This window comes from Emydura macquarii, unplaced genomic scaffold (genome assembly GCF_026122565.2).
Source record: "Emydura macquarii macquarii isolate MOO-44397 ecotype Brisbane River unplaced genomic scaffold, CSIRO-AGI_Emac_v2 contig_1451, whole genome shotgun sequence".
NCBI classification, from domain to species: domain Eukaryota; kingdom Metazoa; phylum Chordata; order Testudines; family Chelidae; genus Emydura; species Emydura macquarii.
The window spans coordinates 18,804,807-18,819,681 of NW_027131588.1; the positions used below are offsets into that span (position 1 = coordinate 18,804,807).

General features: G+C 40.9%; 1 protein-coding gene across 8 annotated transcripts in view; it reads right to left on the reverse strand.

The window, feature by feature from the left end:
• ZNF462 (zinc finger protein 462) overlaps nucleotides 1–14,875 on the reverse strand; it is a 103,070-nt gene that overhangs the window by 51,854 nt on the left and 36,341 nt on the right. For all 8 annotated transcript variants that reach the window (XM_067553281.1, XM_067553279.1, XM_067553282.1 and 5 more), the window contains one exon: nucleotides 292–543. In XM_067553281.1, the coding sequence (XP_067409382.1) occupies nucleotides 292–511 (220 nt within the window). In that variant the 5' untranslated portion in view covers nucleotides 512–543. The remainder of the gene's footprint in view (nucleotides 1–291; nucleotides 544–14,875) is intronic.

The following is a 14,875-nucleotide window of genomic DNA, read 5'->3' on the forward strand; positions in this document are numbered from 1 at the left end:
GTCTCTTTAAAGAAATACACTAGTTTCAAAAATTCACAAATGAAACCACTTCCAAAATCCTTGATGATAAAAAAGGGGGTATGAATTAAGACCTGAAGACTAGTAAGAAGATAACTGCTTTTATGTGACCACTGAAATGGGTTGGGGATTTACCAGAACAGAGAGGGCCGTAACTGGACAATACTCACTTCACTGTCATGTCAATAAAATGAATGGATTTTTAAAATGACATGAACATTACAAATTAAAATATGCTGAGAGAGGCAGCAAGAAAGAGAGGTTTACGATTACCTGCAATTTCATCCGCAATTGCAAATTCATCCTTTACGGAAGAAAATTCGACCTCTGTCTGGTTGCTAGCATTCATGGAACCAGACCTTGGCTGGCTAGGACTTTCCTCAGAAACATCTGTTGGCTGCAAAAAAGCAGTGTGAACATCTTGAATGTGAGCTTTAAGGTCTTCGTAGGATGGAGCTCGAAAGTCACACCCATCACACTGCAGCACCTCCATGGTCCTGGATAATACTTTTACATCAGGAAATTCTGAAAGAAAAGGAATGGGGAAGAGGCACTTGTTACAGAAACACCATTCAGTGAACTGTGACTAATATATAAAACCAAGCTTCTCAGCGTAAGATGCAGTGACCTCCAGAAACGTTAAAGTTACAGAAGCAAAAACTCAAATTTTGCTTAATATCTTGAAAGGCATCAAGGAAATGCAAGTTAACGGAAAGTCCTACCAAAGTAGCTCGTGACTTGCTGAGCTGGGCTCTACAAATATTCAAGCCTTCTGACAAATGGATGTAGGCTCAGTGGACCTTGCCTTCTTGGTTTCTCCCTTATTCCGGTTCTTCCTATATGGGTTTGTTGTTACACTGACTGTCTTATCTCAAATAAAGACAGGGGAGCACACGTGAGATGAACGACTCCCAACCATTCATGCCCTGACATTTACTTTTAGAAAACAGCATTTCTTCCTCTTTTTTGACCAAGGCTAACCTTCCTGTAGATTAGACAACTACTGACTACTTCACTGCCAACGACAAAAAAGCCTCCACTGGAAACTTGTTTAAAAGTAATAGAAAACACATCTCGTCAGCTTTGACCCTGGCAGGGGTGTGGGGGGGGGAGAGAAACATTCTGACCGAGAGAGATCTGGAAACACTGATTTTTGATAAATGGTTGCACATCCCCTTAACAATTCCATGAAGCATAGAATTCCCATAATTCTGCCTAGAGTTGTACCCTGTCTCTGGAATCAGGTGTTTGATGGTGTAGGACTGGGGCGGTGGGAAGGAGGAGAAAGAATTTCTGCTCTCCTTTAATAGAAACATTGCAACAGCACAGTGGACGTATGAATAAAAAAGGTGACTCCCCAAAGCTTCAAGACTTCCCAGGTTCCTCCACACACCGTCATTTGATATGCAACGCACTAAACTGATCTGGGTAAAGTCAAGTTCCGTAGTTCGGTACATGACCAGTTAATGCAGTGTGACATAATTCTGGGGAAGAATTTGTCGCTGGGCTCAATATTTATGGACTGCTGTAGAAGAAAGAACATATAAACATAGGAAAAAGGCAAAGGTCCTCCTACTTCAGACGTTTCTTGGGCACAGTAGCAACTTATTATCTTAATGAATGAATTACTTCTTTAAGTTTCCCACATGCTCCACTGGGCTACATTAACCTAGGACTTCCAGAGGTCCGACAGAGGGAACGGCAGCCAAAATATTTTATGATGAAAATTCCATTCATTTATTGTGGAATATAAAATTACTTCTACAGCAAGATCAAAGTCCAATAATATTATGTCAATGTAATAAGAGAGGGCACTGCATCAGGATTTTACATAAAAGAATGTTCCTCTTGATAGCCTGCTAAAATAAACTTCTGGCAAGTCACATTCTGGACAGACTGAGCTCACAGACACTCCAGATGTTTACCTACACTACTTTGCACATTGCATTTTGTCCTTTTTCTCCTTAGTCCCCCATAAAGAAAATGAACACTGCACCAGCTTCTTTTCAGCTGGCCAAATTACAGTGCTGAAGATACTCAAGTTTTTATGTGCAAGTCCCAGACCAAACAGTGTGGAAGAGGTTGCTATCTCTGCTCTGGATCAAATTACAGCAGGCAGTGAAGCCCCACCCCACGTCTCCTTTAGCACAATCCATTAGACCTGAAAACAAAATTTTTCCATGGAGCAGACGTCTCCTGCATTTAGAGCACTTCACAGAAAAGCAGATCATCCAGTTTTCACTGCCCATCCCCCCAAGCTTAGTCCTTTCATCTCAGCCAAACAAGCCACAGCTCTGCTGAATGTGTTTATCACACTTTCAAGAGATATGAGCTCCTGCGTCACTGAAGCTTTAAGACTCACTAAGCTGCCCTAGTCCTCTGAGCTTTAGAAGCAGCCATTTTAGCTCAGACAACTCATGCACTCAGAGCTTCTAGTTTGTGCACAACATGGCCTCACTTATCTGAGCTTCATCTCAAGCACACAAGATTTTTTTTTTGCCAGGGTGATGCTAGAAAAAGCAGCATCATAAGAACATTACTTGCCTTCTTATGATTTGCCTTTTTCTACAGAGAATTAGCTGTTCCCATGCACTGCCAAAACAGTACCTTTTCTCCCTAACAGATCATTTGCAAAGATCTCTGAAGGTTCTTTTATCCCATGAATGATAAATGTGTTGATTAGTTCCAGCACAACAGTATTACTGAAGCAAGACACTTGTCCAAACTGTCCTACAGACTGAAGCAGCACACAGCACAATCTCTTAAACAGGGGGCTGTATGGGAGGGGGGGGAAGGAACCCCTTTTGGGAGTCGTCCTTCTGTGCACAGAAGACATACCATCTGACTCTGCTCGCAGACTCCAAAGTCTAATGACCTTTGTTAATCACCAGCCAGCCTGTCTGCCTCAGCAAACTTTGCCAACAGACACACCCTTCAACACAAAGGCTGTGGCTATTCCTTTTAAAAGAGGTTCTCTGAAAGCTCCATTGTGTGGAAGAGAAGAAAAACAAAATCTCTTTCCTTAAAACTTTGGCCACTTTAGAAAGACTATAACAAAAGGCTTTCGACTCAGTGTCTTTTGGAAACTTTTTGACCGGTTTACAAAATAAAAACCTGAAGGAAGAAAAATTGAGGTTCTGAACCAGATAAACTGAACAGCTTCACCAGAGCACTATAAGACCATATAGATATAGATCTAAATATATAGATTATACAGATTAGATAAAATAAGATATATAGATATAGGTACAATTCTTTAATATTATGACACTTTCCGAAGTTATTCTCAAAGATGCTAGCTGTTGTCTAGACAAACTCAAACCAACAGTCTCCTTGTTCTGCTACAAAGCAAATTAAAGGGTTATGAGATCAGTAAAAAACTACGGATTTTAAAAAATGATGAAAGAGCCTTTCTAATGGGTTCTAGCTTTAATGTCACTAGGACTTCTCCCACAAAAGCAGCTCTGAGTCATAGAAGAGGTTAATCTCACAGCAGCTGAAAGGAACAAACATCCTCAGGTACAGCTGAATGGCCTTCAATTTGATGTTTTCAACAAGCATGTATTGAAATCATAATGGGACTTATTTTGTGAGGCAGCTTGCCGAACTATTTACACATTTTTCTTTAACATTCAAGCATTGTAAAGGAAAAAACAGAAACCTGTAGTGTGAGCTAAGATATCCAAAGAAACTGAAATATGATGCGTTATTTTCTTCCTTGTCTGCAAAGGACATGGAACCCAGAGTGACCCATCTATCAGCCCGCAAAAAAAGAGCACATTTTCAGTGCAGCTGCTAATACTCTGTCAAGATACGCACCAAATAAAGGAGACAAAGCAAGATTTGCACAATTGTTCATCATGAACAGGCAGCAAAGGCGACACTTTCTGTAGGTACAAACAGCAACATCGCCTTCTACATTCTAATTTTTAGTCAACCCACAAGCTCTTTTATTTCTAGATACTATGACAGCAAGATTTAGTTATTTATTTTTATTACCAAATCAGCAAAAATCAAAAGAAGAACAGAAAGCTTCTGAGCTACCAAAACAAAGTTTTAAGCAAACAGAACAAAAACCACAAAACAACAATCCAGGCAAGGAATCCATCAAGCAAGACCTCTAAAATATTCATGCATTGTGACCAAGTTAACACAGCTTCTCTCGTCATGCAGATGGTGGGGAAAAAAATTAAAATAAAATATACCATTGTCTACGTTTGTTTGGTCTACACAGAGTGCAACCTTTTCTTAAATGATAGGGCTGTTTCATCTGAAGAAGAGACATTCTGATTTTCCAAATGGAAAAAAACTTGAGCGAACAGATATCCAAGTTCTTGTAGCTTTAAAGCTTCAGGCTGAAGTCTCCCATTCTCTCTCTCTTTTCCACACTTGTACATGTAGAGAGAACAACCAGCAAATAGATATATTACACTTCCATGGTTTGGTTTGGTTTAAACGTGTAGCAAAATACAGAGAAGGAGACTTCTGTGCTGTCATAGGATCCTAAAGCTTGGTAACAATGGAAGTTGAGCACAATAGTTTTGAGGGGCTCATTTATTTTTTTCAGTCTGTAGTTTTGGTGCTTCAAAATCCAAAATTAATTGTTACGCCTAAAGTATTGACCTCAAAATTGAGCCTCTAGGGTTGACGACCCATCTATTATGTTCTGAGATGGAGTCAGCAGTGCTTCTACAAGTTAAGAATATGTACATGAACAACCACAACTGAAAAGGTCATGCAGACCACACACTGAACTTCCAGCTCAATTTGAGTATCACCACTTTTAAAAACGAGTGCTGCAATTGTCTGAGTTTTCCAACATGCAGAAGATCAGAAGCTTCTTTAGACCTAGCAAACAGACGGCAGACACACAGTTTTCATTTTGTTCACTTTAAATTTTATTTATTGCCAAAGTGAAGTTGATATAGAGCCACCCTAGGGTTGTACAGTTTATTTCAGATGCAACCGCTGCTAAACCTGCCACAACTTGACAAAATTTCCTTGGAGACTCTGTGTTTGGCCAAAACAGATGAGCATGAACAAAGTGTTTTAGTGAGGATTCGATTCATGCTTTTGAGCAAACTTCTCCTCTAACAAAGTGCAAGAGGCCTGAGCATTGGTCTATTTTTTTTTTTTTGGTCTGTTGAATCTTAACCTCCCAGAAATAAACTACAAAATACTACAGCAATGTGATTCACCAGCAATTAATTATAGACATTACAAAATCTTCAAGAAATAGAACCTGAAATCTAATGAGTAACACCGTAGGGTACGCGTTTTTTCCTCACACAGAAATCTAGATTTTAAAAGATGCCAATATTTACAGCTGCAGAACCTTCTCCTACTGTCGATTAGATTACTAATGAAATGCTTTATTTAGCCCATGCCTGTGTGGCTTCTGATCTTATTTTCTTAAATTGATTTTTTTTTTAAAAAACCCAATATCTGCATTTAATCATCCAAGACAACCAAGATTAAGTGACCCATTGAATAAGGATCTTCTAGCAATGGAAAAGCTGACGTGTTTGAGAAATGGAAGCCTGAAGGGTACTATAAAGAGGGTGTGTCTTAGAATCATAGAATCATAGAATATTAGAGTTGGAAGGGACCTCAGGAGGTCATCTAGTCCAACCCCCTGCTCAAAGCAGGACTAACCTCTGCTATATCATCCCAACCAGGGCTTTGTCAAGCCTCAGCTTAAAAACCTCTAAGGATGGAGATTCCACCACCTCCCTAGGTAACCCATTCCAGTGCTTCACCACCCTCCTAGTAAAAAACTTTTTCCTAATGTCCAACCTAGACCTCCCGCCCTGCAACTTGAGACCGTTGCTCCTTGTTCTGTCATCTGCCACCACCGAGAACAGCCTAGCCCCATCCTCCCTGGAACCCCCTTTCAGGTAGTTAAAGGCCGCTATCAAATCCCCCTCACTCTTCTCTTTTGCAGACTAAACAAGCCCAGTTCCCTCAGCCTCTCCTCATAAGTCCTGTGCTCCAGCCCCCTAATCATTTTGGTTGCCCTCCGCTGCACTCTCTCTAACTTGTCCACATCCTTTTTGTAGTGGGGGGCCCAAAACTGGACACAATATTCTAAATGCGGCCTCACCAATGCCGAATAGAGGGGAATAATCACTTCCCGTGACCTGCTGGCAATGCCCCTCCTAATGCAGCCCAATATGCCATTAGCCTTCTTGACAACCAGGGCACACTGCTGACTCATATCCAGCTTTTTATCCACTGTTACCCCCAGGTCCTTTTCTGCAGAGCTGCTGCCCAGCTCATCGGTCCCCAGTCTATAGCTGTGCATGGGATTCTTCCTTCCTAAGTGGAGGACTCTGCACTTGTCCTTGTTGAACCTCATTAGATTTCTTTTGGCCCAATCCTCCAGTTTGTCTAGGTCACTCTGTATCCTATCCCTGCCCTCCAACGTATCTACCACTCCCCCCAGCTTAGTGTCGTCCGCAAACTTGCTGAGGGTGCAATCTACCCCATCCTCCAGATCATTAATAAAGATGTTGAACAAAACCGGCCCCAGGACCGACCCCTGGGGAACTCCGCTTGTGACCGGTTGCCAGCTAGACATGGAGCCATTGATCACTACTCGTTGAGCCCTATGCTCTAGCCAGTTCTCTATCCATTTTATAGTCCATTCATCCAACCCATACTTCAACTTGCTGATAAGAATACTGTGTGAGACAGTATCAAAAGCTTTGCTAAAGTCAAGGTATATCACATCCACCGCCTTCCCTACATCCACAGAGCCAGTCACCTCATCATAGAAAGCAATCAGGTTGGTCAGGCATGACTTTCCCTTAGTGAATCTTCACAGAATAGAAATAATGAGGAAATGGAAGATCAAATTATGCCCTCATGTATACTCCCACAATCTTATTTGAGTCAGTGGTTTCTTTCAAAGACCTCTGGTCAAATTAGGAGCAACCTCAATCCTCTGAGGACCTTTGTTTGATATTTTTTTCTTCCAGTTTGCATTAGGAGTTAAAAATAAAATTATTTTCTTGCCTTATCTTAACTCCATGTATGTTAACCCAATTGTTAAATCTTCTGCATTCCTTTTTGAAAACAAAATGTATAAAAAATAGCTACATCCATCAGTCAAACACAATTTGAGTTGGCTGTGTACAATGGTCAGACATGCAGCATCACCATGTTTTCATCCATTAAGCACCTATCTTGTTTCCTATATGATCTCAATATACCCAAACTGAAAAGGCATAACATATTAGATAGGATGAATAATCAAGAAATTCAGAAAGACACAGATGTGTCACAAAACGAAGATTTCAGGAAAAGAAGCTACTGTTGATCAGAGCTGCACTATACCCCAGTAATAATATCATTTACAATTTGGATAGCTACAATAAAACCCCTGCTAGTGTCTGGATATACATTTTAGACAATATTTTGAATGTGACATGAGCTTCAAGCCAGGTTTCACAAAATGAAGTCTACCTGGTATATGCTGAAGTTCTGATTGACCACACTGTTATAAAAACCAGATACTACGAAACACCACAAGGAGAGAGAAATGCACAACACGCACCTTAATTCTGCTCTGGTCAATTGAGTTGCATCCTCTTTCCTGTCAGTGGAGTTGCATCTGCTTACACCCATTCTTAATTTGGCCCTTTACAGTGTGAGAGTCCCTGTCACATGCAAATCATTTATAACATTAGGTCACTGCAAAGCTAATAAGAGAGTTTTCACGCTACTAGACAGCTTGCTAAACCTTCAATCCTTAAAAGGAAAAAAAATCCTACATGAGAACTGTATTTTTATGAGACAGGGAAACTTCACAATGATAGTGTTGGGACAAAAAGTACTTAGACGTTTCAGTGAGCAAGAACTTAAATTCTCAGAAAAGCTCCGGGTGTTTTCTTCTCGAGACCTTGACATTCACACATACAGAAACCACTACTGCAAACGGGTCAGGACAATAGATAAAGTGCCACCAGCTCAAACTGTTCTCCAAGGCTGCATCTTCACTGCAAGAAGGGTGGGTTTTAGTTACAGCAGGATAACTAACACTTGTTAACTATCCCTGTGTAAAACGCTACTGGAGACAATGCACTGTTGTTTTTACTGCACAGTACCTAGGCAAAGTCAACAACATGCTCACACCTACGGTTCACCTTGCCTAGCTACCCTGCAGTAAAAAGCAACAGCGCTTTGTCCTCCTTCGGGTTTTACACTGGGACAGCTAACATGAATTAGTTATCTGGTGGTAAACACACTTTTTTTGGCGGGAGCAGTAAAAACAAAGCCCAAAATGATCTAAAATAATTTGGAACCTAAGTGTTACTTGGAAAGAAACTGTGTGTTTAGACATAGGTTACTTAAATTCCATGACCTAGTTGGAATTGCCCTAATGAGGTACTTTTTAATGGTAATAATTCAACTGATTTTTCATCTCAGGAGTCCAAACTTATGAATGAGAAGTACCACTTCTTCTTTCAAAGCAGCTGAAGATGCTGTCTAATTTCCTGGAGGATATTTCAAAATTTCAAAATTGCCAAATTAAAGGCAGATTGCAGATATGCTGCCACATTGTATTTAATTAAATTAATTACATTAATTAATAATTAATTTAATTAAATTAATTAATTAATTAAAAACAATTTGAGGCAGTTTATTAAAAACTAGGACGTTTGGTTCTGAACACCTCTCTCAGCCTTCATCTATTGAAGTCCAGCTGCCAGAGACTAAGTGAAAACTTGGGCAACCCGACTTCATTGTAACAAGAGCAGACACAGGAAGATTGTTTGCAAATCTCCCAAAATTAGATGCTCTGGCCTTCTGGCCCCAAAAAGTTGCAATCTCAGTCATCACTGCTATGTCATTCAAAGGATAAAAGAAGCCCCTCAGAAGAATGTTTTGTGGAAGACAGAGATCCTTACAATACCAAGAAGGGTCTGGAGAGGTGTATAAGAATTTGATGCTCCATAAAGATGTGGATATAATGCACATTTTCTTCCCTAAAAATGTAGGTTGTTCCTTACACGTGTTATTGGATAACTCTAGCTGTGAGGGGAGGGCCGAGGAGACTCTCTCTGACTCTAGGTAAAAGGAAATTCCCTAGAACAATATGCAGAATACTTCCTTGAGCACATATTGCAAGAAGATCCAACAACTGCTTTACTCAAAAGGAAAAAAGGTAATTTCCTAGCAGCTCATTTGGTTCCCTTAATTCTCCTATACAAGTCTAAACATGAGAGGGTTTGCTTCCTCTTACCAGCAGGTAAATAAAGACCAGTACTGAATCCTCTTCCTGGAGAAAACCCTTCAGTGAAATAACTCTATTAAGCCAAGTTTGAGATTCTATTAAGTGCCTTTCGGAGGAAGATGCTTTTAGACAAAACCATCTTCCAAAGGAAGCATTAAGCTAATACATTTTGTAAGGGCCCAAGAGGAATGGGCCATGACAGGAATAGGACAATGGAGAAACTTTCGAGGGACAGTGAGGCCAGTTGTCCCATTCATATGCCCAATGCCCAAGGAAAACTGACCACCTCAGAAGGACCCCATTGATTTCTCAACTTGTCAAGAACAAACACTCTCTTGCAAGAAGCTGGCGCATTGGCCTCCTGTGAAAACTCTGGTGCCAGAGCTGAACAACTAAACTGACTTGGCTTTTGCACCAGTCTCCTGAGTGTATTTCTCACAATGTAAAAAACAAGTGAAAGATCTTTTTTATTAATAGGAAATCGGAGGGTCACCATAAAAGCCAATTTGCGCCACACAAACTGTTACAAGAGCACACCTTCTGCGTCTATATTGTTAATTGCTTGGAGATTGTTCTCAGGAACACAGCAGCAAAACTGTGGGATTTGTAGAACCAATAAAACTACTTCTCATGCACTGCAAATAGATTCCTCTAGCAGCTCATAACACAACCAATGTATTACAAGACTCTTCAGCACGGCAGAACCCCCATTAACGTTGGCTGTCTTGCCAAGTCAACAGAGAATCCAATCCAGGACTAACCAGGTTGTATAATCAGGGTTCCCTGGGTGGTGAGCTGGATATAGCTGGAAGGATAATGCTGCTCTCTGCAAAACAGCAAAATGAATCAGGGAGGGCAGAAACATCACCCAGCAGAACTGTGAGCTCATCCCCAGCTACGTTGCTGCTCCTACCAAATTCCTACAATAGGCAGGCAGAGATACTTCCTCACCCAGCAATTTGACCATTTGTCCCAGCAAACATTCACAACTCTAAACATCTGACTGCTTAGGGTGCCATAGCTGATGAGTAGGGCGTCCTGATGTCCTGATTTTACAGGGACAATCCCAACATTTGGGGCTTTTTCTTATATGGGCGCCTATTACCCTCCACTCCATCCCAATTTTTCACACTTGCTAGTTGGTCACCCTACAGATGAGCTATTTCTGTGCATAAGGAAAGTCTAATTTTGCTATCCAGGAAGCTCGATTTACACAGGCCATCTGCGGTATGTAGACTTTACACCTCAAACTGATGGCCCAGCTCATGTATTTGCTAGATAAATAAAGAGCCCTGAAATACATTATTTTATGAGCTAAGGGATCTGAATCTTTGTGATGGCCATAAAACAGGAGATATCTCGTTTTTCCCAAAGTCACAATCATGGAAACTAAACCAACATACTGATTCCGGGCCAAAAAGCAGAGCTTGTATCTGGGTCGGTGCTTACAAAAATCCTCAACAAGGAGCATAGAATAATGAAAAGATATGCCTCCCAAGGACTAGACAAACAGGAATTCCGCTGGAGACATCAGAGGTGCATACCTTGACTATGCCCATCCCTAACAACATAACTAGACAGGGGTGCTGGAACAATTTGACTAGTGGGGGTGCTGAGAGCCATTGAACCAAACTGTAAACCTGCATGTGATGGAAACCACTTCAAGCCAAGGAATGCAGCAGCACCCCCAGTACCCCCAAGTAATTAGAAGTGTTCTGTCTGCCACCTTGAGATCTAGAAGAAGTCTAGATCTCACCAGTGCTATATTTCATCAGTCACATCAGAGGATTTCTAAAGTGGGGGGGAGGGGGCAAAAGGGAAGTGGAGGAAGAGACACAAAGTAATATTGTGGTTAGAACACCTAAATACATTCCAGGGGTTGTTTCTAACAAGTGCTATGCAACACCCAGTTGGGTAAGAGTACTAAGCGCCTAGCCGGATGACATTCAAAGCATGCGCTGAAACCCAGAACTACACATGGGGAGCATCAAGACTTAATTCTACTGACTCCTTTCTTCATGACCATCAACTCAACTATGTGAGAACGCTAGAGTAGAGAGGGTGGTTTTCTTCATCAGCATTCCTAAAGCTCTAGATGCCTGTAAAGATTTATCATCTTATTACTCCTAGTTCAAACGAGTTGACCAGTCTAGGCGGCTTCCAAGGGAGGGGGGGTAGTTACTAGTAAGGCTTTCACCCTGTAACTTTCCAAACTGCAAGTGACAAAACCAAAGCATTGCCAACCACCACCCATGTTCCAAGGCACCAGTAAGTCCAGTTACATTGGAACCTGGTTGACAATGGGGAGTAAAGGGCAGCCTATATGCCGTGTAGTGTTATCTCACTGAGATTCAGAGTCTATGTCATATGTATAAGCCCTAGGAGTACTGTCAGTGGCTAGGAAACAGGAAGTCTTTAAAGATGAACATTTTGATTAGGCTTCAAGTCCTCAGGTAGAAGCAGGGATGTCTCTACTTTTCACCACAGTCTCAGGGACCAGGCCTCTCACTGCTAATTTAATGCAATGCTTATTTCCTGGTATCATAAAGTCACCTGAAATGCCACATTCCTTGGACAAAAAGAATGGCATCTTCTGCCAACCCAGCCAACAAGTTTCTACAGGTAGATACAAACATACCGCTGCCCAGTTTATAATGAAACACAGGACGCAACATCATTTGCCCATTGAGTTCTGGCAAAATGCTAGCAAGGATCTCTGCCGAGTTGTAGCCTCAGGCAGGATCAGGGAAAACAGTTCAGCCAGTCTACTTCTCGGTGCACTTCAAAAGGTGGAGTATTTGACAAACTGCTGCTAGCACTTACCTGCACCAGTGCTCAATACTGGGTTACACAAAAGCCCTCTCAAGACCACTCTGGTGCATCCAGCCAGGGGCAGTTCCTTTGTCTCTTTGGGGATGGAGGTTACAGACGGCCATCAGGTCTCACTACTCACTCTACCGACCAGCAACACCCTTGACTAGATTGAAGTAGGATGAACAGTAACTGTGGCTGGGGTCCAAGAGAAAGCTCCGCCTCTTGAGGAAAGGCTTTGTGACAGGGTGGATTTAAAAAAAAAATAAAAAATCAATGATTGGATTTTTTTTTAAAAAATTAAATCAGTTTTTGATTTTTTTAAAAAATAAATAAAATACTAAATTTCTCTCTCATTCAAAAAATAACAGTTACAATTAAATCTCATCACAAACATGCTAACCCTATATGTACGGTCTCATAAAAATGAATTAAGGGCTCTAGTCTGTCCAGCTCTTGCTTCTTGAAAGTTCTGGGCTTTCAGCTTCTGTTTCAGTTTCTGAATTAATGGCTCTAGTCTGTCCAACTTAACTACTAGCTCTTGCTTCTTGACATTTCTGGGCTTTCAGTTTCCGTTTCACTTTCTGTTTCTCAGGAGTCTAAAGTCACATGTGCAAAGGAAGACACAGGCTGGATAGGATTGTTGTTGTTCTGTGCTTATGTGTTGGTGAAGCTGGGCCAAGCAAGGCAGAGGAGTTAGTTAAGAGACTGTCTTAAAGACAGAGAGACAAAGGACGGAGGCAGAGTAGAAAGGAACAGTGGAGTGGACTGGAAAGGAAAAGGGAAGACATTCAGTACACACACAGCTTCCTATATTCCCGCACACTTTTGCCAAAGAAAAACTGTCATGGCTTCTGGGTGTAAGAGAGACCCTATCTGGGAATATTTTGAAGAAATTCCTTCCCTGGGTAAAAAAAAGAAAACGTGTCGTCAAGTGCAAGCCGTGCAAGAAGGAGATGCAGGGCCTAGCTGCAAGAATGAAACATCATAATGAAAATTGCTTATTGGGAGAAAATGATGTGGGTGAAGATGTGGATATGTCTGAAGAACAATGCAGATCAACTGGTTAGTAACTTAAATAATTCACTTTGCAATGCATCATTCTTCAAGACTCTCTCTAAGCCTTTTAGTATAAGTTTGATTTAACAAGTAAATTCGCAAGCTGTTTGCTATGTTGGATGTTGCTAGGAAAAAAAGTTTAGCTTAGCTAATCCTTATGGCTTGTTTAATTAGTTAACTAGGTTTAGAATCTATCACCCAAATATACAGTTCAGAAAGCTGCAGTATGAGAAATCTAGAACTGCCAATTGCCACTGGGTGTCATTTTCTCATTTTATATTATATAATACATGCCTCCTTATTTTGGAACATCAAGGCCACAGACCATAATGGGGATGCCACAAGTCTATTCCCTCTTTTACGACAGCATAACTCAGGTTTCCCAAGGGAACCCCATCCTATACTTCTTGTCTCAAAAAACAGAAGTGCCAGTGAGTTCTATGGGGCTTACTCCAAAATTAAGCGCACTCTAAGTGCAGTCAGTCTTAGCTTTTTTGGTAATTTGGAATCAGATCTGCATCCTTGCCAGAAAAAATGTAAATGATTAACTGAATAATAGTGAGAAGAACTGAGAACGACTATTCAAAATCATTTTTGAATTTTGTTTCAGGATTCCATTTAAACATAAGAGACTTTGACTATGACTGTCTATCTGCAACAACTTCAGCCATCCGTTGGTACTTTTAGCAGCCATCCTGCAACTGAACATATTTCAGACAACAAAGTACCAGTAGCAAGCAAAAGATTTCAATCATCCAGTAAAACCACCACCATGGATGGGTTTGTAGTAAGGACCAGCAAACACCAAGACACCAGAGATGAAAAGATTGCTCGGTTCATTTATGCCACAAATTCTCCTTTTCACATTGTTAACAATAAACCCTTCATTGACATGGTTGAGTCCTTTCGATCAGGTGTACGACCTACACTCCACCTGGTAGAGCAGACATTGGTAGAAGGTTGCTAGATACAGTGTATGAGAAGGAACTTGAACAGTGTGCAAGAAATACTGAGGGGAAATTTGCCAGTTTAAGCCTTGATGGGTGGAGCAATGTACACAATGACCTAGTAATATGTGCCTGTGTGACAACAGAAGATGCGGTTGCATATCTTTCAGAAACAATAGATACATCGGGAAATGCCCACACAACAGAATATTTAAAAGAAGTGGCAGTGAAAGCTGTAATAAACTGTGAACAAAATTTCAACTGTCACGTGTGCAATTTTGTCACAGACAATGCTGCAGACGTGGCAAAGATGAGATGATACATAGAAGAAGAAATGGAAGGATGCTCCTTAATAACAAACGGCTTCAGTGCTCATTTAATGCATCTTTTAGCCAAAGATTTAAGTACGTCTTCTCCGGGAATAAAAGAAAATGTTGTTGAAGTCGCAAAATACTTCCGTAACAACCATTCTACTTCACCTTCGCTGCAGAGAGCGGGAGGATCCAAACTAATTCTCCCTCACAATGTTCAATGGAATTCTGTGGCTGATTGTTTTGAACAATTTATTAAGAACTGGCCTATTCTCATAAAACTTTGTGAAGAAAACCGTGATAAAATAGATGGAAGTATCTCATCCAAAGTATCTAGCATTGGATTAAAGAGGGATGTAGAAGTTATGCTCAGTACACTGAAGCCTATATCCATAGCCTTAAACAAACTTCAGAGAAATTGTCGCTGCATTGCTGATGCTGTCGAAATTTGGAAGGCACTTCAAGAGACACTGAAGAAAGAAATACCTCAC